Below are 24,788 nucleotides of genomic sequence, written 5' to 3'. Positions count from 1 at the left end.
ATCTGCTGATGAGGAGAGGATGTTAATGTTTATTAAGTATGTATCAGGAGCAAGGGAGTTTATTTACATTACCTCCTTTCATTTAATTTTTAGTCCTTGCATCACCCCTGAATCCTTGCTTAACAGATGAAGGAACTGAGTGTCCCAGCAGTATCCTGCCTGAGATTACAGAATTAGTGAAAGAATCAGATAGTATAAGATTGAGTCAAATGCTGGTATTCTGAATCCCAGCCTTGTACATTTGTCCACTAAAGCACTCTGCTACAAATCAGAACATAATTCTCCTAAAAGAAGTTGGTTTCCTTCAGTCATCCTGACGTACAGCAGGAGCTATACTGAATTTCTAGAATAACATCACTTTAATCTTCTTAACCTTAATGCTATTACTCGTCCTGTCTCATCAAAAACCTACTGTGCCTAAATATTTCAGGAAAGACATCTCATTAACAAGAGGATGAGTAAGACGGCAGAACTATTGTAGCTTGGCCATCTGAGTTGTCCTTTCCCTTAGTATTTGTGCTTTCATTTGCTCATAAATCCATCCACCTATTAATAACCCTTTGGTCACCAACTGGCACTCAGAGAACACCTTCCCACTCAAGTACATGCTTTTCAATCTTCTATACATGTAATGGTTCTTCATCCTTCCTTCATTCCATGTTTACAAGTAAATCATGATCATTTCAGATGTACAAAATAGTATTTCAATTCTTTTCAGATTCAATTTCATCCTTGTAAGAAGTTGGAGGCCTTCTTATCAATTGAAATAAAATGTTCTCAGCACTTCCTTTATGTGTGTGTGTGTGTATATATATACATATATATATATATATATGTATATGTATATATACAAAGTTATGGAGGAGGATTAGAATATAGGTGAAGAGGGTGCCAGGGTGGCTCAGTCGGTTGAGCATCCAACTCTTGATTTTGGCTCAGGTCATGATCTCACCATCCAACTCTTGATTTCGGCTCAGGTCATGATCTCACCATCATGAAATTGAACCCCACATTGGGCTCTGTGCTGGGCATAGAGCCTGCTTGGACTTCTCTCTCTCCCTCTCCCTCTGCCTCTGCCCCTCCCCCCATCTCTCTCACTCACTCTCCCTCCCCCTAACAACAATAACAAAAAGAATACAGATAAAAGAAACAATATTTTTAACATTTCTCAATCAATCTGCAAATACTTTACCTCTGTATATTAGGATTTTTTGAAAACATAATTTTATTTTGTTTTTTTAATTCAAGAATTGGATTTCTTGGGTCTTGTTAGAATAATCCTGAATGTTTTACTATAGTATATATTTCACTGTTTGCACTCAGCTAGTCTAATAATATTTCACAGGTCATCCTTGGGCATGTACAACATCTCTTCAGTTAGCCCTTTAATCCCAAACCCAAACTCAATTGATACAACACAGAGTCTGTGGGTGGTATAATTAAAACTGTTCTAAATGAGCTAAGTTGGTAGAAATTAAATTAAAATTAAAAACAAATTACAAAATCCCAGGATAAACATCTCTAATAGTGCTTTTCCCGTGAAGTTCCCCAAAAGGGTGTAGACAGCAGAGACGATGACATATGGTAGAGACAGTCTGCTTACACTACAGCGCAGACTGTGCTCGGCAGGCAGATCTGGAGGCCTTTGGTTCATCAGATTGAAGGCATCTATTTGCTCACCATTTAAACCTAGCATCCTGGGATGCCAAAAGAGTGGTGGCTTTAACTGAAGGGAACAGTAGCCAAGTAGTCAGAAACCGGAAGCAAACAAGATGCCAAGTTAGGGGGGAAATTGAAGTACCTCAAGATTATGAATTGGCAGGCCAGCATGCAGTACTAATGACAACTCTATAAGGGCAGAGGGATTCATGGAGATACAGTTCTGTGAAATGAATTGGGATTTAAAGGATTTGGTTTCCACGCCATTGAGGAAAATGATTAAGGAAAAATTCTGAGATGAACATCTGCAAGACGCTAAGCTTTTAGTGATGTGGTAATCCCACTTATGTGTTCCACCCAGAAGATTAAGTTCTTTAAAAGCAGAGCATATGGTCACCGATCTGTGTCACTGCATTTTGCCAGGATTCATACAGTCCCATGTCTGACTAGGGCTAACGAAGTCTATTTGTATTCCAGGTTGTAGTTTACGTTTTTTTCTTTTATTAGTCACACTTTCATCTTGATAGGACAAAATGTTAGCATTGTATATGGGGAAAAGAATGAAAAGCCAAAAGAGGATTCTGTCAAAAAGAAAATGAATCTAGGCATTACACTCAATACATACAACTTGGAGAAAGTTGTTTTCTTTCTGCAGGCCTCCAGTTCCTCATCTCTGGCCTAAATGGTCACTAAGAAACTGTTGGTTGAGTCAAGCTAAATGCTGCAACAAACAACCCCAAGTCCTGGTAACTTAATATAATAAGTAGAATACATGATTTATGCAGTAAAGTTCATTCATATTCCATGGACAGGTGGCAGTTTCTCACTTGATGACGTAGGAATCCAGGCTTCCTCTATTTGGTGGCCCCATCACCCCCTAGCCCTCAGGGTCATCTGGAACTCAGAGTCCCTCACAGGACACTTCGTATCCAGCCAACCAACCAGTTAAGAGAGAGAGATTGGAGGCTGCCCTTGTATTATTTAGGGGCCAGACCCAGAAATGGCACAGATCTCTTCTGCTCACATTCCATCAGCCAGAAGGAGTCATGTGATTCAGCCTAAGTACACACAGTCTAGGAAATCTCATCAAGCTGCATGTCCAACAGGATGCATCCATCCAGGTGAATAGTTAGCCAGTTAGTGAACAATTAACCAGTCTGAGTCATAGGTCCTTCTTGTATTACCTTTCTATTGTTTTTTTTTTTTTTTTTTTTACTCCAGCTTAAGAAAACGTTTAAACATTGAGAAATGTGTGCAGCCAAATTAAATTATTTGTTTTGCTCTCTGCATGTGTTTTATTTTACTATTGTGTTTTTATTTTGCCTTTAAATGAGAATGTGTTCTTTAGGAAACGCAGAGTGAGCACATATGATATCATTTAGTATTTTGAGGAAAATATGAGGAGTGGCAGATGAATGCAGCTTGCCGGACAGATGAGTGTGCCACCATTTTATAAGAGTCTAGCCTACAGGAATATATTTCTGCCAAATTCATTAATAAATAGGAGGATATTCATAACTTAAAATATTTCTTTAGAGTTTCTAAATAATTTGCCACAGAATCACTTTAATGGTGCTTCTCCAAGTAAGTGTTTATTTAAAAATTCTGAATGAATTAACAAAAAAGGAAGAGAGGAAGAGAGGCTTAAAGTCAATGATGTAGAGCCAGTGCCAAATAGAAATTACACCTCCTGAAGATCTAATGGAAATTAATAAGAAAAACATGACTCCCACTGTGGAACTCCAAATGACTAATTTTGGAAGCATCTATCTTACCTAAAAGTAGTATGCCTTCACAACCCAACCCAAGGCCAGAATTGTTCCTTCAAAGAATCCAATATGCCAGTTTCTCACAATCCCCAAAGACAGAACTTCACAAGCACAGCCTGATCCACGAGATTGGAAACTTGAAGGGCCAGAATTCCTTTGCACAAACTTGTGTATACTTGTGAAAACATTGGCCTTCCAGTAAAGTCACTGGTGCATGTTTTGCAATCATGGAAATAATCACCTTAAAACCTGGAGAGAAAAGTTTGTTCTGAAGAGAATTAAATGTATAGATTTCATGTGTGTAACTAGAAAAATGATGTCTTTGTGTGAACCTATAAGTAACTCACTTAGCTTGTAAGTAGAATGCCCCACTCTAAGAAGTTATGACCATTCTAAGTGGATATGCTTTATTCACTGTTCACATTTTCATGAAGAGGAATTCCACAGTAGATAACTGCTGTGATTTTTGTCCAAATTTGGAAATGGCCACTCTGTGACTAGGCTGTTCCATGATAATGCTAAAATCTTGTCCACATAGTATAATTTCAAGAAAGAGGTCATGGCCTCACCTCTCCCCATAAACCTCTCCCCTAAATCCCTCACAGTGTATTTTGAAAGGTTAAGGAAAATTCTATCCTGGGATAAAAGCTGAGGCTCAAAATATAAATTTACATAAGAAAAGAAATAGAAAAGACATACCACCATATAAATTACTGGGGAATGACTCCCTTCACAGACTTTGGGTGAGGATGTTATTAGGAGAGAGACCAGAAAAGGAAACAAGATTAATCAGGCAGATTTGATCTATGACAATTGTTATGGGGGAACAAAAATGCCAACTCAGACACATTTCTTTCTGAATTTCAGTGCTTTGTACTCCTCTTGTGAATTCTCACAAAGACTTTTTTCAGTCAATATATAACTATATTGTTATATATAATATGTAACATATTATATATTATATAACATTCTAGAAACACCTTATAGTGTTCCATCATGTACATGAGTACATGATGTACATGAGTACAACAAAACTGTAACCTAAGAAGCTTGGCCTCCATCTACTATCTGTGAGACTTTCTTCCTCACCTAGAAATTGTTGAGTATTTGGCAAAAGTGTAAATGCTATGAAACACAATATTCTTCATGCCGAAGTTTCAGACTGCTTTAATTAAAAAGGGTATGCATTTGGGGGTGCCTCGGTGGCACAGTCAGTTAAGGGTCTGATTCTTGATTTCAGCTCAGGTCATGATCTCTGGGTTATGGGATTGAGCCCTGAGTCAGGCTCTGTGCTCAGAGTAGAGTCTGCTTGAGATTCTCTCTTTCTCTCTCCCTCTGACCCTCCTGGCTCATCCTCTCTCTAAAATAAATCAGTAAATCTTAAAAAAAATATATATATATATATACATTTGGTCATGTAGAAGCCTGACCTTCTATGACCCCTCTACCATGGTCCTATATAGGCCTCTTATTTTCTCTGGCTAACTGAGCTTAACCAAGGCACTGTGGTTTAAATAAGCAAAGTAGCTCTTTTCGGTTTGCTGATACAAACACTTTTCAACATATAGGGCAGTTCACCTTTTTTTTTTTGTTACAGTGTATAATTGACAGTCAGCTTCCTTGGCAGCAAATTAGGCATTTCACATTAGCTTTAGAAGTACCGTTGGGAGTTATGATGTGAAAACTTCTCATACCAGATTGAGCATTTTCCTTCACCAACCTGGTTTGGAACCAAAGTACTCAGCTTGTATCCTGAAACTCTTATGAAACCAGCTATTGTGTTTCCTTACAATTACATAGTAGCTGATTTTACAAGCTAACCAAGGAGCCATTGTACCCTAATCAGAAGCAGGTCATTGGGGGGCATGGAATCTCAGCTCAATATAATGAGTTTAAACTGCAAATTCTTTTAGCGCTGATTAACTGCTGAACTCCCAAATCAGGGAGTTGGTACATAGCTCCTGAAGCCTGAAGTCTTTAAAACTCTATGTCACTGTGGAGAAATTTCTAGTTTTTTCACATAATGGTGCATATTTTCCTCCTTTGGCTTTCTAGAATGATATTAAGCACATATTTGTAAGTAACTCTGACTCCCTCAAAATCATCCTGCATTTTCTAAGTTCTTAAGTAAGTATTAAGAGACTTGTTGGGTTTTCTTTTAATTCAAAAGCCTTGTAATTCATACATTTGAATTTAGAGATAGGAAGTTAAATTTGTGCTTGAGTTAATTTGCATACATTATCCATGTCTTGACTGTATGGACAATTTGAAAGTACCTTATTTTATTTAAGTGAAGCAGATAAAAGGGTTGAGAGAGAAAAGAATAGAATACCAAGTCATTACATTTTCTAAAAAAGATTTTATTATTTGACACAGAGCTTCAGAGAGAGCAGGAGCAGGGGGAGGGCCAGAGAAAGAGGGAGAAACAGACTCCGCGCTGGGCAAGGAGCCTGAGGTGGGACTCGATCGCAGGACCCTGGGATCAGGACCTGAGCCAAAGGCAGACGCTTAACCAACTGACCCAAGCACCCATCCGAGTCATTACTTTATGTAAAGTGTTGTACAAAGAAGAGTTTTATGACATGGGATGACAGCCCTCGCTAGGAGAGCAATGTGGGGAAAACTCATGTTTAACAAATTTGTGACCTCTTTATTAAGTAGTCCTACATATATATTAGTTTCGGTTGGACAAACCTATCTGTGTGAATGCTTGGATATCCATAGCTAAAAATGCCCTATATCCCATTAATCCAATTCAAAGGAAACTTTTCTTTATAACCCATATATCAATAATAATGTAACACTTATTAACAGAAATTAATCACTTTTTATGCCAGACACTGGACCAAGTGCTAAACAAATGCAACTATATGAGGACTTTTTTCACCATAAGTCTTATGTGAGAATTCCTCATGTATCTTAAAGTTGAAGTGGCAAAACACACTGCTTGTCAAGCTCCAGATGCTTTTTCTCCCTAGAGAAACGAGAGGGCTGGAAGGCATGGCACCACCTAGTGGTCAGCTCCGGCAGGAACATTGGGCATGACGGCCGGAGGGGAAGCAAGGAGGGAAATGTGAACAGAAAGATCCCAGTTTCAGGAAGAGAACTGAGAAAAAGCACCTTAGCTATTGCTAATGGAGTAGAAAGGGAGGGGGTAATTTTAGAAAGTCTCACTGCAGACTTATCAATAGGTTTATCAAAGGTTTATCAATATATAACCTTTAAGGTTCTTGAAAACACACAAAAAGAATTATTTTTAAAATTACAATTGACTCAGGGCACCTGGGTGGCTCAGCGGTTTAGCGTCTGCCTTTGGCTCAGGTTGGAATCCGGGGGTCTCCAAGAGGGATCCTGCTTCTCCCTCTGCCAGTGTCTCTGCCTCTCTCTCTGTCTCTCATGAATAAATAAATAAAATCTTTTAAAAAATTAAAGTTGACTCTTGAACAACACAGGTGTAAACTGCACAGATCCACTTTTATGTGGATTTTTTTGATAAATACAGCACTGTAAATGTATTTTCTCATGATTTTCTTTTTTTTCTCATGATTTAATAACATTTTCTTTTCTCTGGCTTACTTTATTGTAAGAATACAGTATACTGTAACTGTATATAGTTACTCTGTAACATATAAAATATGTGTTATTCAACTGTTTATAGGGTTTCTGGTCAATAGTAGGCTATTAGTAGTTAATTTGTGGGGAGTCAAAAGTTCTAAACGACTTTTCACAGGGAAGAGGGTAGGCGGCACCCCTATAACTCCCAGTGCTGTGCAAGGGTCAACTGTACTTTTGGTTACTATACATTTTACTTAATGTCCAATGTGTGGCCAATTGGGTCTCCAAGATTTGTTCAGTTTACATTTATGTATCTCATTTAATCCTCAAAACAACTTTAAATACTATCACTGGGATGCCTGGGTGGCTCAGCGGTCTGCCTTCGCTTAGGGCATGATCCTGGAGTCTTAAGATTGAGTACCACATTAGGCTCCCTGCATGGAATCTGCTTCTCCCTCTGCCTATGTCTCTGCCTCTCTCTCTCTGTGTGTGTGTGTGTGTCTCTCATGTGTAAATAAATAAAATCTTTACAAATAAATACTATCACCATTTTTTTTAAAGATTTACTTTTTATTTGAGGGGAGTAGAGAAAATCTTAAGCAGACTCCAAACTGAGTGCAGAGCCCAACATGGGGCTTGATCTCATGACCCTGAGATTAGGGCCTGAGCTGAAACCAAGCATCGGAGGTCCAACCAACTGTGCCACCTAGGCACCCCATCATCACTTTTTAGAGGAAGAATGAGAAATAAAATTCTTTTGGATTAAAACATTAAAATTTACCGAATTATTTGTTACCTCAGCATTACCTATTTTATCCCAATTAATATGTTTCCTATGGTCACATAGCTACTAAGTGAAAAAACTAGGAAAATCCTGCCGCTTAACCACTATGCCATACTATCTCCTAAATGGGTCCTATCCACCCTATTCCCGGACACACAGACCTTTTATCGTAATACACAGCAATGAAGAGTTTGTGTGGCATTTCCTACACTATAGGCTCAGTAGTTAAGCTCTTCAGAACTAGAAAATAAACTCTAAATTCAAGTGTCGGTTACTTGACATGTGCTTTCTTCATCAGAAGTGATGATATTTACTTAGAGGAAAAGAATTCTCTTCTCAGTCTTAATAGTTTGTCTTGACCTCAGGCTCAGGGTGAAATTAAAAAAGTTCAAAATCATCAGTTTTTTAATTAAAATCTCATTTCTAAGTTATACAACAAGCAAAGGAAACATGTTGGCTACTGTATTGCCCACTTAGGGTTTCAGACCACCTTCAAAAATGTCTTCTTGAGAGTAGATGGTAGTGAACTTCTATGAATGCCCCCTTATTCAGAGCCTATTCTTTCTCCAGAGCTTTCCAATTCCTCTGTCTTCCACCTGCCACTGGTGGCATTCACCAAGAGGTTTCTCCACTTAAGTCTACAAGAGAAAGAAGCAGATCAGAAATAAAAATGAGACCTCCTGATTTGCTGCTTGCCCGTATCATATGACAATCATTTAGGTTTTGTAAGAATGGGCATTTTAACTATGTGAGTTACTGAGTATCCTTCATTCATACTCTTATTTACCCAAATAGCCACCAATATCGGTAATGTTGCTGTTCAGAGAACAAGATAAAATATGTGATGATTCCTTTTTCTGAATGAGGACACATGTTCCTTCAATCTGCTTTTGTGACTTAATCAATGTGGCATTATTAACAAAGCGGAGGATATCATGAATCACTCGAAAAGAAGAGCCTTGTAATTTGCATCTCATTTCCCAATTGAGCAATCAGCTGTAGATAACATTCTTACCAGAGCACTTTAGTGTCTTAGGAGATTCCAGAGTTGCAGACTCACACAGGGACTTATAATTCTGACCTACAAACCAAGTAAGCCATGGAAATACCTTCCTTGGGTCAACGGTCCACTGGGTTATAGTTCAGGATTCCTAGGCCTCTGTGGTGGGTTCTATTCCCATTTGCTACATTCCTACCTCGTAGTACTCAACTTTGATGGTTCAACCTCCTGAAAAGATCTTGAGAGTAAGGAAAGCTTATTGACAATGCCTCACTACTACCGAAAAACCATTCAGCTTTTAAGGGTAGGGCATTAGCTTCCATTAATATCTGTTTGCAGTTCAAGCCCACTAGTAGAATTTTGAGGCCTTCCCAACACAGTTCTTTGTTTTTTAAAGAAGATTGTGAATTTGTTTTGCTTTTTTGTAGCAGGGTGTCTGAGGAAGAAGAGACCATTTGCCTTCTTCTGGTTCTCTATGCCAGTGAGCAGTTTTTTTTCATTGTAACCTCCCTCTTGGTTCCACAGGATTTAACAGAGTGATAGAGTAAGTTAAGTGGTTAGGGACCAGGGAAATAAAAGAAGAAGACAATCTTTTAAAACCAACTCTGCATATCTGAGAATGTTTCTTTCCTAGCCCAAAGGGTTATAAAGCCTTACCTCATTCATGATGACCTTGTACTGAGACATGTCCCCAGTCCTTCTTGCCCTCACTTGGCTTCTTCTGTCCTGGCAAACTGAAAGTGCATTTCCAAGTGGGCTGACCCTCAGCCTTCTTTATTTCTCTCTAGACTTTATTGCAATGATCTTCATTCCTTATTTTATGTTGATTTAGAACATTCTATCATCCCAATCCATATTACTTCAGTCTTTTTTTTTTTTTAAATCATCCCCATTAGAGACTACCAGCAGCTCTATTATCTATAAGGTTTAAAAGTTCATGTGGCAAGGACTCAAATTGCATAACACTATCTTCCTCAAAATGTTCAAAACCTTTGAGTTTTCCAGTTACTGGAACAAAAAAAAATGAGACCTGGGCAGCCCCGGTGGCGCAGCGGTTTAGCGCCGCCTGCAGCCCAGGGCGTGATCCTGGAGATCCGGATAGAGTCCCACATCAGGCTCCCTGCATGGTGCCTGCTTCTCCCTCTGCCTGTGTCTCTGCCTCTCTCTCTCTCTAGCTGTGTCTCTATGAATAAATAAATAAGTAATCTTTAAAAAAAATGAGACCTATAAACATTATCTATTCAAAGGTTGTTTTTCCCACTGGGGATAGAATGCCTAGAAAGTATTGTATTTCCAGAGAGGTCTGGAACTCAGAAAAGCCTAATAAGGTGCTTGGGTAACTTAATATCATGAGATTTGGGGGCCTACTTTATGGCAGTCATCAAACCTTCTGCTAAATTCAATTCAACAATATGTCAGGCACTTAGCCTTTCAGCTCAAGTAACAGCATTACCTGCTGAAGAGGGCACCTGAGACAACTTTTGATTGTGTGCAAGGTGCACTGGGAGTCAGGGCATATGGTGTCTGGTAGGGTTTTGCCAGGACTCTAACCTGATGCATAAATTGGGCAAGTCCCCTCATCTTCCTGGGTAGCAGTTTCCAATGTCTAGGTAGGCAGTTGGACTAACTCTGATTTCAACCTTGACCCAGAGACCCTGGCCATACCCACCACCAACTGGAAGAGACCCTCTGTGGAGTTGGTGCTCTGGAATCTGATTTACTTAGGAATGCTTCTCAAATATTCTACTGTCTGTCAGGTTACAAACCATTGCAACAGACACTCTGTTGGGTGACTTCTAGCTTTAAAATACTGGGATTCCATGAAACTAATATTCTCTGCAATTGGCAGAATCTGGGTCAGCATGAAGTGTTAGTCAATAGAATGAATGTATCATAGTACACTTTTTAAATACGTGTGATTAATGCCATATGCAAATGAAATGACTTACTTAGAGAGCCTACCACAATAGTGTTGGTTATATAATGTATACTTCTTACCTCATAGGCTTGCAATGAAAATTAGTGGACATAATGCCTGGGAGCATTTTTCAGGGTTTTTGTCACATAGTGAACACTTAGTAAATTAATAGGTGACAGAATGATAATAGCAGTGATGTTGGTTATGAGATCAAAGTATGCCCGTGGGTGGGCAGCATCAGTATTGCCCGGGAACTCGTTAGAAACACAGAATCTCAAGCTCCACCCCGGACCTCCTGAACCAGAACCTGCATTTTGTAATGAAATCCCCAGGTGACTTGTGTGCACATATAAGTTGAGAAGCACTGATAGAGAACAAACTTTGGATTCAGCAATTTGACAGAAGTCTTGTTACTACCATGTAAACCAGGGAGCTAGGATTCACATCTAAATCAGAAGACTCTAAGGCCATTTCCTTTTCCCTACACCTCAGAGGGTGCCTCTGACCTGGAGCTGTTCATGCCTCCTGAATCCCACAGGTGTATTCATTCTCCCATCCAGCCTGTATGTAACTGACAGGCTTTTTAAAACACATTTTTGTGTCTACCACAGTAGCAACAGCACTGTGATTTTGGTTTTCACATTTTCAATTATTCAGCTGTTTTATTTGTCACCATTTAGGGAATTATTACAAAACTTATGTCTACAATGCCTCTGATTAATGCATATTTAGGCAACTAAGCAGATGTAGAATGGGTTGACTTCTTTGATAAAATTAAACATTGATGAAACATATTTGCACAGCAATAATGATGCCAGCATTTGTATAAATAATAACACATTTATTTCCCTAATCATCTAGAAAAAAAAAAAAAACAACAACAGTGAGAGTTAACAGAATTACCAACTATGTCTCACTTACGAGGCAGATCATTTTTGAGTGTAAAAGGTTTTTTTTATGTGAATAAAGCTACGCTAATTTATAGCATCTATTATCACTTTAAAATGAAAGAAGTGTATTTGAGCAAAAATCAAAGTGGATGAGACCTGAAGCATATTTCCAGAATAGATCATAAGTTTTAGAGCTTCTTTGTCCATCGTGGAAAGCTGCATGTTTTGGAATGGACTCCTCCACAGTAGTGTAGTTTGATTTTCTATAAGATGTATTCTGAAACCCAGCTTAAGTGATTCAACAATACACATTTGTTTGTCACCTTTCAGCATCTCTGAAATTGGGGTCTATCTTATAATTGATGGCATGTCACCATTTGATTGGCAGCATTTTTTTCTTTTCATAACCAATGGGATCTTAAATACAGTCAACTAGGAGATCAGGATCCGCAGTGAACTTAATTGTAGTTCACCAGGAACATCATGGTGAGGAAAACAAGTGAGATGGAAAGGAGGTGTCACTCGCACCTGTATTCAAACAAGAAGAGGTGGATAAATGGAAAGAGTTTAGATTAAATAAGAAAATATTCCATGAGTTTCTGTTTCACAGAACCAGAGAGAAAAATCATAGAAGACTCAAGAATTTAGCAGAGGGCAGGAAAGATGAAAAGGGAGATGGAAAACAAAAAGGGAGCAAATAAGACATCAAGTTGGAAAAGATAGCCAGTACATCCACTATTTCAATCATTATTTTCTAGGTGTGACGTTGTTTGCTGCTCCCTTTTCTTAGTTCACACACTGGTCAGTAGAGCTGCCAGAGGCTGGGGTGAAGGAGGCTTTTTCTGCATCTTTTAGGGGGCATTTTTTTTTTCCTTCTTGCCTACCCAGGTGGATCAATCATCCCTCACACTCTCTTTCCCCGGCTTCCTACGGTTCACCCAGTCCCAAACCACCTGGGGAGGTTTAAATGATCATTACAAATTCTATTTGTTTGTTTGTTCTTTCAGGTGATATCAAGATTATCGAATAAATCTACAGTCTCACAGGTATGCCTTTTTCCAAAAAGCAGAACACTTATCTAAAATCTGTAGGATTTCCAATAAATCTGCCTTCTATTTCAGGAATTTTATGTACTTATTTTCTACTTTCCCTGATATATTTTCCAGTGAAATGTATTGACGGACTTTCTGGAGTTTAAAACAGAGAAGTATTGAAACTCCTCTCTCTAAGGGTTATATTGTTGTTGAAAAGTAGTTGGCACCAGAACCTTCCAAAAGTAGTAAAGTCCTGAGATACTGATCTTGGAAGTACATTTATTACGTTTAAGATTAGTAGCCAAATGTTCTCTTGTAAGTTTCCAATTGATGGTACAACATGATTCTCCATGATATAAAAAAAAAAAATAGTTCAGAGATATTCTGGAAGTGGTTTCACCTGAACCCTTAAGGCAGTCCCAACTTTTAGGAATCCTCCAATTTCACAGAAAACTTTTCTAAGAAACAGTAACTTATCAGATTTATTACCTAGACTTTTACTACCAATAATCCTGTGACAGGAACCCTATAAAAAGCTCCTTTTCTTACTCAGTACTCTACTGGCAGCAGAACCCAACACCTTTCATACACAGACACACGTACGTATCCAATTACGTAACAGATATCAAAGACATTGATGATTTACTGGAGATAGTTGGGACTGTGGAGGCACAAACAGGGCTTACTCTTAATACTATTGAGAAATTTCTTAAAAGCCCTTAAAACCTCTCAGTGCATTCAACCTAGTTTCTCTCTGGCACTAGTTATCTTTCCTTCCTCATGTCTACAAATTACCCTCCTCAGGAGCTAGCAAAACAGTTATTATGTTTCAACTCTTCTCAACCTGGAGACTCTCCTCATTCTATATCCCTTTCCCCCTAAACTGTTCCTATGTTCTCTTTCTTATAACAAGAAATTTAGCTTTTTTTTTTTTTTTGGATTTTCCAATTTGAATTCCTCACCCCTTCATTGGACTCTGAAAATGAATATCCCTTCTAAGAACACAACATCTTTAGCTTCAAAAGAAAAATTATTCTGTATAATTTAGGCTTAAATTTGTTTACAATATCATAACCACCAGAATAACGTGGGCTTCAAAGCAAAAGATGTTTATTTCTCTCTCATGGACAAGACCAGAGGTGGGTGATAATAACAGTGTCAATAGGGTCCTGAGCTTTATTCTTTTGGCTTCATTATGCTCAATGCATGGCTTCCTTTTTAAAGATCTCATTGTCTAAGATGGCTGCTGGAGACCTCTCCATTTTATCAATATTCCAGATTAGAAATAAAAAAAAAAGAAAGAAAGAAAGAACAGGATAGAGGCTCTTCTTTCCAGACGTCTTCCTATAAGTTCCTTTTAACCTGTCCGTTTATATGGTATCACCCCTAAACTTAGCCTTATGGCCAAACGAACTGGCAAAGGAAGATCTTTGGGAAAAAGGAGATCTGTGGGCAGGGTGCATTGCTAAGAGTTATGTTAACTAGCAAAGAAGGGTAGATTATGTAAAAAGAAAGTAACCAACACTCTCTTTAGCACCTGCCCTGAGGCAAATGCTTCCACTTACTTCATGATCATCATCACAAGGGCAAGCATCTATTAAGTACTTCCAATGCACATTGCTATGTGTTTTAACTTCCATTATCTAATACCTATTTTCTCATACTATTCCCAATATATAGGCGAGAAAACCAAGGATTTAAGCAATTATATTACTTCACCAAAGTTATAGATAGTAAGTCTCAGGACTTCTAGGACTGTATGACCAAAAGTCCATGCATTCAGCCACTGGACTTTTTTCTACTTCCCCTATAGTCATGAGAGGTTTGACTGAATCTAGTCAACTGTGAGTTCAAAGTGGCTATCCACATAGAATGTCATGAGCTAAATTAGAGATTGTTTTGATTATGGGAACAAACACCTCATTGCCCTCATAAAAGCACTGGTTAGGAGAAAATAAAGGATGGGTCAAAAGAGAAAGAAGAAATCTGTGGTCGAAGTTTATGGCTGTGTATATATGAGTGAGTCCAGCTACACAAGGGAAGCAAGCGTTTCTGTATAGATGGCCTGAAGAAAGTAACTGGTACTCCTGCATAGAGGCTGCGTGTGGGCTGGGTGTTAAATAATCTAATAAACATGGCATCTGTCAGCAATAATGGTAGGGAGAATAATTAATTCTTGGTTAAAGTACTGCTGGCTGCCTTGATCACAAGAGTCAATATCTAAGCAACTTGCCCAAAGTGCCAAGTTTCCATAATAAAATGGAAGTTTTAAATTTAAACAAACTCATAGAAGTACAAACACTGTGGATTATTAGTCAGAGAATTCTTTTAGGGCCAGAGGAGCCTCCTTGAGCCAAAGGAATGATTAAATTGCCAATGCAAATATAAACAGAAGTCCAATTAAAGAATTCACTCATTGTTTTTCATTTCTTTGATAACTTTGCCCTGTTGTGTCTTTAACTGAGTGAGCTAATTTTTCTCTTCTACAGTGCTACCAAACAAATATTCCCCTGAAATTCCATGTCGGTCCAACTTTTGTTAAAAGCACAGAATTTTTAAATGCTGTGAAAAGAAAAAACAAAAGCCAAACCATGACTATCCCAATAAAGAACTAATGGCTTCACATTAATTAAAAGAATCGTATCTAGTTGGAAAGATGAGTCTAATAATGCCATTTCCTCAAGAAATTTTGAGTCATTAAGATTAAAATACAAGAAAGCTACATGAGTAAACTAATTGTTCTTAGCTTGGCCTACACTGAATGGGCTATTGCCTGTAAAGTCACCACAGGTTCAAGTTCATTTTTTGTTGTGGTATCTATCATTAGAACATTACAGGAAAATCCAAATATACCAATAAACCAACTGTTTATTAAGACGAAGGAGTAACTATGACAGTTCATGAGATTTAAATAGCACTCTTAAATCTTTTCTATTTGTTGTCTTATTTCTCTTAGAAAATAATAGTGAAAGGGAATATAAGGGAAGGGAGAAGAAATGTGTGGGAAATATCAGAAAGAGAGACAGAACATAAAGACTCCTAACTCTGGGAAACGAACTAGGGGTGGTGGAAGGGGAGGAGGGCGGGGGGTGGGGTGAATGGGTGACAGGCACTGAGGGGGGCACTTGACGGGATGAGCACTGGGTGTTATTCTGTATGTTGGTAAATTGAACACCAATAAAAAATAAATTTATTTAAAAAAAAAGAAGAAAGAAAGTGATGAGGAGGTAGAAGCAGTTGTATCCTGAAAAGAGAATGAGGCATACAAAAAAATGTGTTGACCTTTTGGAGCAGGGAAGCCATGTCTGAGGCAGAGCAAGAAACAGCCACTCTTATAGTGACCCCATGAGGGCCACTAGCTTCCTCTTTGCTGTCCTCTCTGCCCTGCCACTCTATCATTACCTCCATTGCCTTTACACATTCTCTCCCTTGCTTCTTCTTGGTCTAAAAAATTGAATGACTCCAGTCAAGAGTCTAAGATGGGGTCTAGCAAGACTTCTCCTTCCCTTCCCAGGGTTCTCAAGGGGAGTAGACCAAATGGTTTGCCCCATTTCCTGCCAATTGACATTGGACAATAAATATAGCAGAAAGTAGAGTAGCTGTGGCTGTTACTGACCTTACTCCATCTCTGTGATCCAAAATAGGAAAGATTTTTTTTTTCTCAAAGATAATATATTTTTCTGGTTGATCGACACATAAAGTTCCACTCCAGACCCTATGGCTTTAAAGGAACAAGGGGGCTGACACCTTCCTGTAAAATTTAAAATGTCCTAAGAACGTGCCCTCATATACTATTACCAATGACAGACTGATTAAAATCTGGATGCAAGCCTGGTAAAATGCACCAAGACAGTTTTAAAAAGACCAAGAGAGGTGTTAGCAGACTAACACCAGGATAGCAGAAAGGGTAAACCTGGGGAATATCAGAAATGGGGATACATTGAACCCCTGAATAAATAAAAGCAAAATCTGCAAAGTGTGAAGTTTTACTGAGAGGTTTCTAAAGGATTTGACTTTGCTTAGATGGGCCCACCAGCATGAATGATCTACCTCTCAAGTGGTCTTTGCGATCTGTACTAACCTATGTTATCCACTGGTTTAGTCGGAGCCCAAGGGAAATGGCAGCATCAACAAAAGACTCCCATCCATTGTGGAAGATGAAGAGGAGGAGGAGGAAGGGGAGGACGAGGAGACAGTCTCCCTTTCTCCCATCTACACGAGGGGAGCCTCCTCTGCACGCAGCAAAAAGGGTGGAAGCAATAAAAGCTATCTAGGCTTAAGCTTGAAGCAGCTGGCTTCAGGCACTGTGCCATTTCACTCACCCAGCAGAGTCTCCAGTTCACATTCCCCAAAAAACAAACAGGAAATCGACCCACCTAACCATGGTAAAAGGAAAGAGAGAAACTTGAAATTGCAACTTTCAGCTTTGAATAGTGCTGGACCCCCAGACCTCAGTCCAAGGTAAGAATCACATCATGCAATTCTTTCCTGGGTGAAAGGGCTACTTTTTGTTCAAATTAGTGCCGTGTTAGTAAATTATTCAGCCTTCTGGGCCTCTCAACCACACAGGTTTCTAGCCTGGCTTCTTCAACTTTCCTGGATTTTGTGTGCAATTTTTGCCTCTACATGGAGGAGTGTGCAATGTAATAATTAGTTTTAGTCATATTCTCAAAAGGGTCCATTAAATATTCAGAAGTCCTTCATCCATTTAGCTCTACCTCTTATTATAAGTTTGTATTTCTACACTGTAATTCTATAATTTATAAATTTAAATGAAAATAAAAGAACAAGGCTCATTGATGTTATTCCCTCAGTACTTGAACCCACCAAAAATTTTATGGAACAATAAGTTAAAATCGTAAAGAAAATGAAGTGATGTTCATTTTTAATACTGATTTCTTCATCATTGTGGATAACTGAAACTTGGTTTTATTTTTGCCTCTTCCATAGGTAACATGGCATGGCTCTACTTTTACTTTTAAAAATTCACTTTAGGATTAACTAAAGATAATTGAGAGGGTGAAAAATCCTGACTCAGATAATGTGAAAGGAGTAGTTTATGGTGCATACAAGCAATACTGAAAAATCACATCATAGGTGAATAATAAATAAAAGCAAGAAAAAAATACTGATTGCTTCCTTTGTGTCATGTCCTCTGCTAGGTAATTCCACATTCACTATTGCATTTAGTCTCCTCAGGAATTCAGGAGTCCTGTAAAATAATTCATGTTATCTGTACTATGAAGATATAGGAAGTGAACTATTTTGTCTAAAATCTCAGAGATTAAGTTTGGAAATCTGGATTCAAATTCTGTTTTTCTACTTGAAAGGCAAGTGATATTTGTCAATATATTCAACTAGTCATTTGAAGAAAACACAATTTATCCATTTAGAGAGAATATTTTTAAAAATTAGCAAAACAGTGAAAAAAGCAGGTGGACATTAAAGGTTCAGGAATTCAGCTGAGGATGGTAATTTGAAAATATTGCCTTATTCTTCTCCTTCCTACATTTTAAATAAGAAAGACAATAAATCTTAAAGGGAAATATATCAGAGCTGGAAAAGAAAGGTTTATGTACAATTGATCCTAACACTTATAAAAGGATTTTGAGGATCTGCATCAAAATGCTAACAGTAGTGATGGATTACAGGTGATTTTTGTTTTCTAATTTTTACTTTTATGTTTAAATTTTCTACAATAGACTTATATTTTTAAAATAATGAGTAGCTTAGACATTTTTTAGCAAGAAAAGACTAGGCAAAGTCTTAATAGTTATTTATATGTAATTATTTAACTCTTACTTCAGAGTATTGTCCAGGTTGAGAGTAAAGGTGTCATCAAAGTTATTTAATGTGATGCTATAATCACTAGATTAAAACATTTAATTCTGGATAGATTGGTGATTTAACATGAATTCAGATAAGAAGAATTCTGTAGTTTAAGGCTTTGAATCTGAGAATAAATAAGATTCTAAATTCTATATTTCCATTGGAATACAATGTACACTAAAATTGTGAGCCACATATGTAATTTTAAATTTTCTAGTAGCCACATTTTTTAAAAGCAAACAAAACAGAACTCAAAAAAACAAAATAAAGTGAAATTTAATTTAATAATGTTTTATTTTTATTTGACTCAGTATGCCCCAAATAATATAATTTCAAATGTAAATAATATTAAAAAATTTTTAATAAAACCATTTGCATTTTTTCACTCAAGCCTTCAAAATCCAATGTGTATTTTATGCTTACAGCATATCTCCATTTGCATGAGCCACATTTAAGGTGCTCAATAGCCATATAAGGCTAATGGCTATCATATTGGATAGTACAGCTTTAGAGTATGTAGAATTTAGAAATTAACACAATATTTTAGTCTTCTAGAAATACTGGAACCCAGGGTGCCTGGGTGGCTCAGTCGGTTAAGTGTCCAACTCTTGGTTTCAGCTCAGGGCATAATCTCAGGTTGGTAAGATGGAGCCCCAGTTAGACTACATGCTCAGTGGAAAGTCGGCTTGGAGTTCTCTCTCCCTCTTCCCCTGCCCGGCAGCCCCACACTCTCTCTCAGGTGCTCTGTCTCTCTGTCTAAAATAAATAAACAAAATCTTTAAAAACAAAATACTGGAACCCATTAATATAAATGCACAACTAGCCAATGTCCTTTATTTTAAATAGGATTGTTGATGGAATTGAAGATGGAAATAGCAGTGAGGAAAGTCAGACTTTTGACTTTGGCTCTGAACGCATCAGACTGGAGCCCAGAGTCTCCCCACCTCTTGGAGGTAAGTTCTGTATTTAGCCTTTTGACGAAGGGTGATATTTCTTTTTATCTTGTAATGTTTGGCATAGGCACTTTTTTGCCTTCCCATTCTCTGAATATTTTCTACATGATAGAACTTTACCAATGTCATTGAACAATTAAACTTGAGTCTGTCCCATCTCCAAATTATTAAGATATAATTTGAAATTGTTTCTCTGTCCAGGCTAGATGCTCTGTCATTTACCAGCCCAGGTAAATGGTATGTCAGGAGACTCAAGTTTCTGCTGTTGATTAAAGGGTGACCATGTTTTCTTACTACAAATGCAGACTAATCCACAAAAGCATTATCCAGAGGAAAAGCTGTATTGGTTGTACACTATGGGAACATTGGTTATTTTTAACCAACCTATTGGTTAGAGATTGTGTATGTGCATTTTGTCAGAGCTTAAACAACTTCAAAAGGATGTAAGAAGGTTGGAAATGATGGAGACCTATGTGAAGCACTACCCTCTGGTGATGGTGAATTAATGTAAGGGTACCCCTAAACCTAACCAGCCTCCTCTCTCCTTTGCCTTCTTGAGTTCATTGTCCATAAAAAGAAATCTATCAACATAATGAAGACCAGAAATAACAAGTAAATTCTAAAGAAGACACACTTGTAGTTATAATAAAGTGAGAATAATGAGCAAGCATAGGATATCCAAAACAATTTACCAGAAAACTACCAGATGTAAGGCCAATAGTCCCCTGCCAACTCTGTCATCCCCTTCCCACTCAGCTCTGAGATCCTGTGTCAGTATCTACTAATAATTAGTGAATATTTCTGTGAACAAAACCAAGCCCAGTAAAAACTTTTGAATGTATAGTTCTGGGTGTGTGTCTCCTTTTTTAGAATACCAGTATTCCATGTCAATCAACAATCCTACTTCCTGGCACTCATCATCTTCTGGGGAAATGGAAAGGTCCTTATAAGCTTCCCTGATGGAAGTGAGGGGAATTGCAGATGGAAGGAAGACAGGGATAGAAGGAGTACAGATCTCAGTCAACAATCCTGATTCATTCATTTGATTGACTTACCTGTGCTGATATTACTCTGGGGAAAGAGGCACAGAAATCATAGTTACAGTCACACTGATGTATTTGCTATGAAAGTTGATGGTAGGTCCCAATTGGAAGTTTTCCTTATTGACTAACCTAGACCTAGACATGATGCACAGAACCTCACCACATCCATCCACCTATTTCTGGTCCCCCCACCTCCTTATAGCCTCCTCTTCTTGTATTCCTAACATTCACTCCTACACTCATGCACTCAAGCAACAAATTTTCTTGGCTATACCTCCTAAGCCCTACATTCTAAGACTTTGTGTCCTTACTGCCACCATACTTTTCCTTACCACATCCATCTCTTGCCTGCATTGCTACCAAGGTCTCTTCTCTGGCCTCACTCTGCTCTCCATACAGAGTAAACTTTTTAAAAAATACAAGTTTATTCTTATAATTCTGATCCTATGCTTTAAACCCTTAAATAGCTTCCTATTGCCCTTAGTGTGAAATTCAAATCTATTGCCTAATTGCTTTTTAAATGTCTCTTTTCCCAGCTAGACTCTAAGCTCCATGAGGGTCAATTACATTTTCTTTATTCATTGCTCTCTCTTCTAAAGGAGGCATGGTCTATTATATATGTTCTCTAGTCATTCATTGAATTAATAGATTAACTTTGCAAAGTCTTTGCAAAATGAGCTTCTATTACTCTGCCACTTCAGACTGTTTTCAGTGACTTCTTTCTTCCACACGTTTTCTACCCATAATTTACCAGAATTAAGATATTAGGATGACCATATAATTTTCTATAAATATATTTAAATAATAAGTATAAATAAATTATATATGTATATGTCACATATACATATATAATTATATATGTAATATATAATATATATATATTCCTTTCCACTCCAGCTAGCAGCAATTCATCCAAATTTTTGGTGCTGACAGAAATAAATGTATTTGGAAGAGTAAGGTAAAGAAAAAGTGCAGATAAGAGAACCAGGAAATAGGAGATACTATCTTTTAGAGTAACACAGGAGGAGATAGGAAACCTATAGTAAAGTTAAGCACCTGAAATATAAGTGGGGGAGGATGCTCTCATGGGCATGGGAATTAATATTTGGGGGGAAAAAGAGGAAAAGAACATTCCTTTTCCATGGTTTAGGCACTGACTGTGATATATTTTTAGAGAATGATCAAAAAAGAAAATATGCCATCTTGGAACATGGTGGTGATTGTGTTCAGGGGAAAGGAAGATATGATGTGAACACATCCAATCAGTGTGGTCACAGTCCCCACTATGATACGTTCCTAGTTTCAAGGAGTGTATCAGGCATGATCCAGAGGATTACTAGAAGCATGTCCATTTCCAGGGAGACAGAACCTACAGTGCACAGGCATCAGGAAGATTAAAGGTAGTAGCTTAAGCTTCCTTCCCCATTCCAACTGCCCCAATTCTCAAATATGAGGTTTATTACTAAAGGACTCATTTTGTGTGTGTTCCACTTTTCAGACCCAGAGATTGGAGCTGCTGTTCTCTTCATTAAAGCAGAGGAGACCAAACAGCAAATAAATAAACTCAACAGTGAGGTATGGAACTTCCTCTTTTTTTGGTCATGCTGGAGTGGTAAGAGCTATAAATCCTAGTTGCTAGCAAAAGCAATATAATTTAATTATAGGCATGTGCTCTGGTGTCAGACCAGCATGGATGAATTCCCACTAAGCCTCATATGAGTTACGTGACCTTTTATAATTTACTTACCCTCTCTCTATTTCCCTGTGTACAAGAAGAGGACAATAAAGGGCCTTATGGCCCACTGTGAAATTGAAATAGTAAAGGCAAATCATTTAGCATAAAGTAAGCACTAAATAAATGATAATTATACTAATTAGTGTCATAAATGTATTGATACTTGATATAACTGGTGCTTTTTCACTTTTTTCATGTACTTTAATTTTTAATGAGTTAAAGCAAGATGATTAATATAAAGATGAATGCTATTTCTCAGAATAATCACATGGCTTAAAATGCTCTTCCCTTCCCTGACATATATTTGCTGTGTAACTTTGAACACTTTTACTCTCCAGATCTTACCATCTATCCATGTAAAATCAGGTAACTTTTTAACAACTTTATTAAGATATATTTTAGTTTATTTTTTTTAATTTTTATTTATTTATGATAGTCACAGAGAGAGAGAGAGAGGCAGAGACATAGGCAGAGGGAGAAGCAGGCTCCATGCATCGGGAGCCCGACGTGGGATTCGATCCCGGGTCTCCAGGATCGCTCCCTGGGCCAAAGGCAGGCGCCAAACCGCTGCACCACCCAGGGATCCCCTAAGATATATTTTATATATCATAAAATTCATCCATTTCAAGTATGCAATTCAATGATCTTTAGTAACTTCATTGAATGGCTCCACTGTCATACCAGTTTTAGAATAATTTTACCACCTCCCACCCCCCCAACCACTGACAACAAGACTTCTCATAGTGATTTATGATTAATCCCTGTTCCCTCATCCAGCCCTAGGTACCCACTTACCTACTTTTTGCTTCTTCCAGCCATTTCATATAAATAGAGAAGGTAATTTCTGAATCACTGTCCTAATTTGGTGTCCTCCCCAAAAAAATTCAATTAGGAAAAAAAAAAAAAAAAACAGATTCAAGACAACAATTTGGATGCAAATAGTTTATTTGGGAGGTGATCCAGAAAGCAGTTGGGGCTCACTCCTGGTGGGGACCACTGAGAGAGCATGTAGGACAACTCAAAACTGTTCTACCATTAGGCAAGGAAAAGGGGAATTGAGGGTGGTTCCTAAGAGATTGACTCTCTAGCTCTTCATGCAGGCCTAGCTGCAGAGGAGACTCAAAAGCTTGCTTCTTCAGACAGGAATATGCAGGAAGACCTGGACCTGTCTTTGGTGACCTTTAGGGTTGACCTAAGGTGAGGACATGTGGGTAGGCACAGACACACCCTTTCTAGGACTAAAGTTTTAGATTATCTGATGAGATCTTAGCAAAAAATGTAACCACTTACTAACACTGATGAGATTTCTGAAAATGAAATCATATGATCATAATCAGTTTCCAATTATCTGTAATAGAGGAAAACTGGGTAGCTTGTCATGAAGGTCAGAGGTTTTTCTTAAACCTGTGTGTCTTCAGCTTCGTGAAGATTTACAATTTACTACCATTTCCCCTTCTGTGTCCACTCTCTCTGGAAGTGAAATTGTTGCTAACAAGACAAAAGAGCTCCAATGGACAGAGTAACAAGATAGGAATGGAAAACTAACCGGATTGAAACTTCTTAAATCACAAGGACTTGGCCATACACTGGATTACCTAAATAACCTCCTGTTAAAAATCCATTTAAAAAACAAAACAAAACAAAACAAACTAAATACCTTGTCAGAGAAACTTCTATTGAATAATTTCTTTTCACATACTGTTTTTGGCTAAAAGCACCCATTGATATAATTTGAATTCTTTTCCCTCACATTTGAGATCATGTAATGGTTTTAAGAATTGACTGACCTATATCTTAACTCAAATATTGGAGTTCATAATTGTTCTGGGAAAGAAATATGTTTATATCTTCACCTTTTGGAAATTACATAATTTTCCCAAGTCACGGCTGTAAATCCACACATGATATGATTTTTCTTTGACAATGTGAGCCAGTGGTAGATACGTTAAAACAGATAAGCACTTGAAAAACAAAACATTTCCCCAGTGTGATTTGGTATTCATGATTGCTTTTCTAGTGAGATGACATAAATCTTTTTATCTTGCTATATATTGAAATAAAAAGGGCAAGTTAAAATATCAATTGTCCAATTATCCTTCCCTAAAGAATTAGTTTTTTCTTATAGGAAATATCTGATTTCTTCATGGTTGAAGCTTAAGTAAGAAAATCTTATCCTTTACACATAACTTAATTTATACAGTCTTGACCCTTTGGTGCATTAAAACCCACTAAGATAGGCAGAATGAAAATACAAATTGGTTTCAAACTGTAAAATTATCTTTCTTCCAACCTCCTATTTGTTTTTTCCTCATACCTCCTATAAAGTAATGTTGCTTATCATAGCAAAAAAAAAAAAAAAAAAACTACCTTTTAAAATCCAAGCCTAATTTTTCCATTTCACCTGTATCCTACCACTCACCCATGTGCTCATCTGATTGCTTTATTCTTCATTTATTCTATTCCTTGTTAGTGGTAAACAAGAGAATTGATAATGACCATGGAATTACTGCATAATAATAACTCTGTAATAAAAAGGGCAATCTCAATATATGTGGGGTATGTCAAGCATTGTATAAAGTTTGAGAACATGGCAACAACTCTATTCTGATATTTGCTTAA

The 24,788-nt window shown here is 37.6% G+C and overlaps 1 protein-coding gene across 1 annotated transcript in view; it reads left to right on the top strand.

Annotated features, from left to right (window-relative positions):
• The window catches only part of KCNH8 (potassium voltage-gated channel subfamily H member 8), a 366,249-nt gene that overhangs the window by 319,280 nt on the left and 22,181 nt on the right, over positions 1-24,788 (top strand). Inside the window, exons 12-15 of the mRNA XM_038570738.1 lie at positions 12,583-12,621; positions 16,712-17,070; positions 19,285-19,391; positions 21,933-22,009. Of these exons, the coding sequence (XP_038426666.1) occupies positions 12,583-12,621; positions 16,712-17,070; positions 19,285-19,391; positions 21,933-22,009 (582 nt within the window). The remainder of the gene's footprint in view (positions 1-12,582; positions 12,622-16,711; positions 17,071-19,284; positions 19,392-21,932; positions 22,010-24,788) is intronic.

The sequence above is a fragment of the Canis lupus genome, chromosome 23 (genome assembly GCF_011100685.1).
Source record: "Canis lupus familiaris isolate Mischka breed German Shepherd chromosome 23, alternate assembly UU_Cfam_GSD_1.0, whole genome shotgun sequence".
NCBI classification, from domain to species: Eukaryota; Metazoa; Chordata; class Mammalia; order Carnivora; family Canidae; genus Canis; species Canis lupus.
This window is presented reverse-complemented; position numbering and strand designations above follow the sequence as displayed.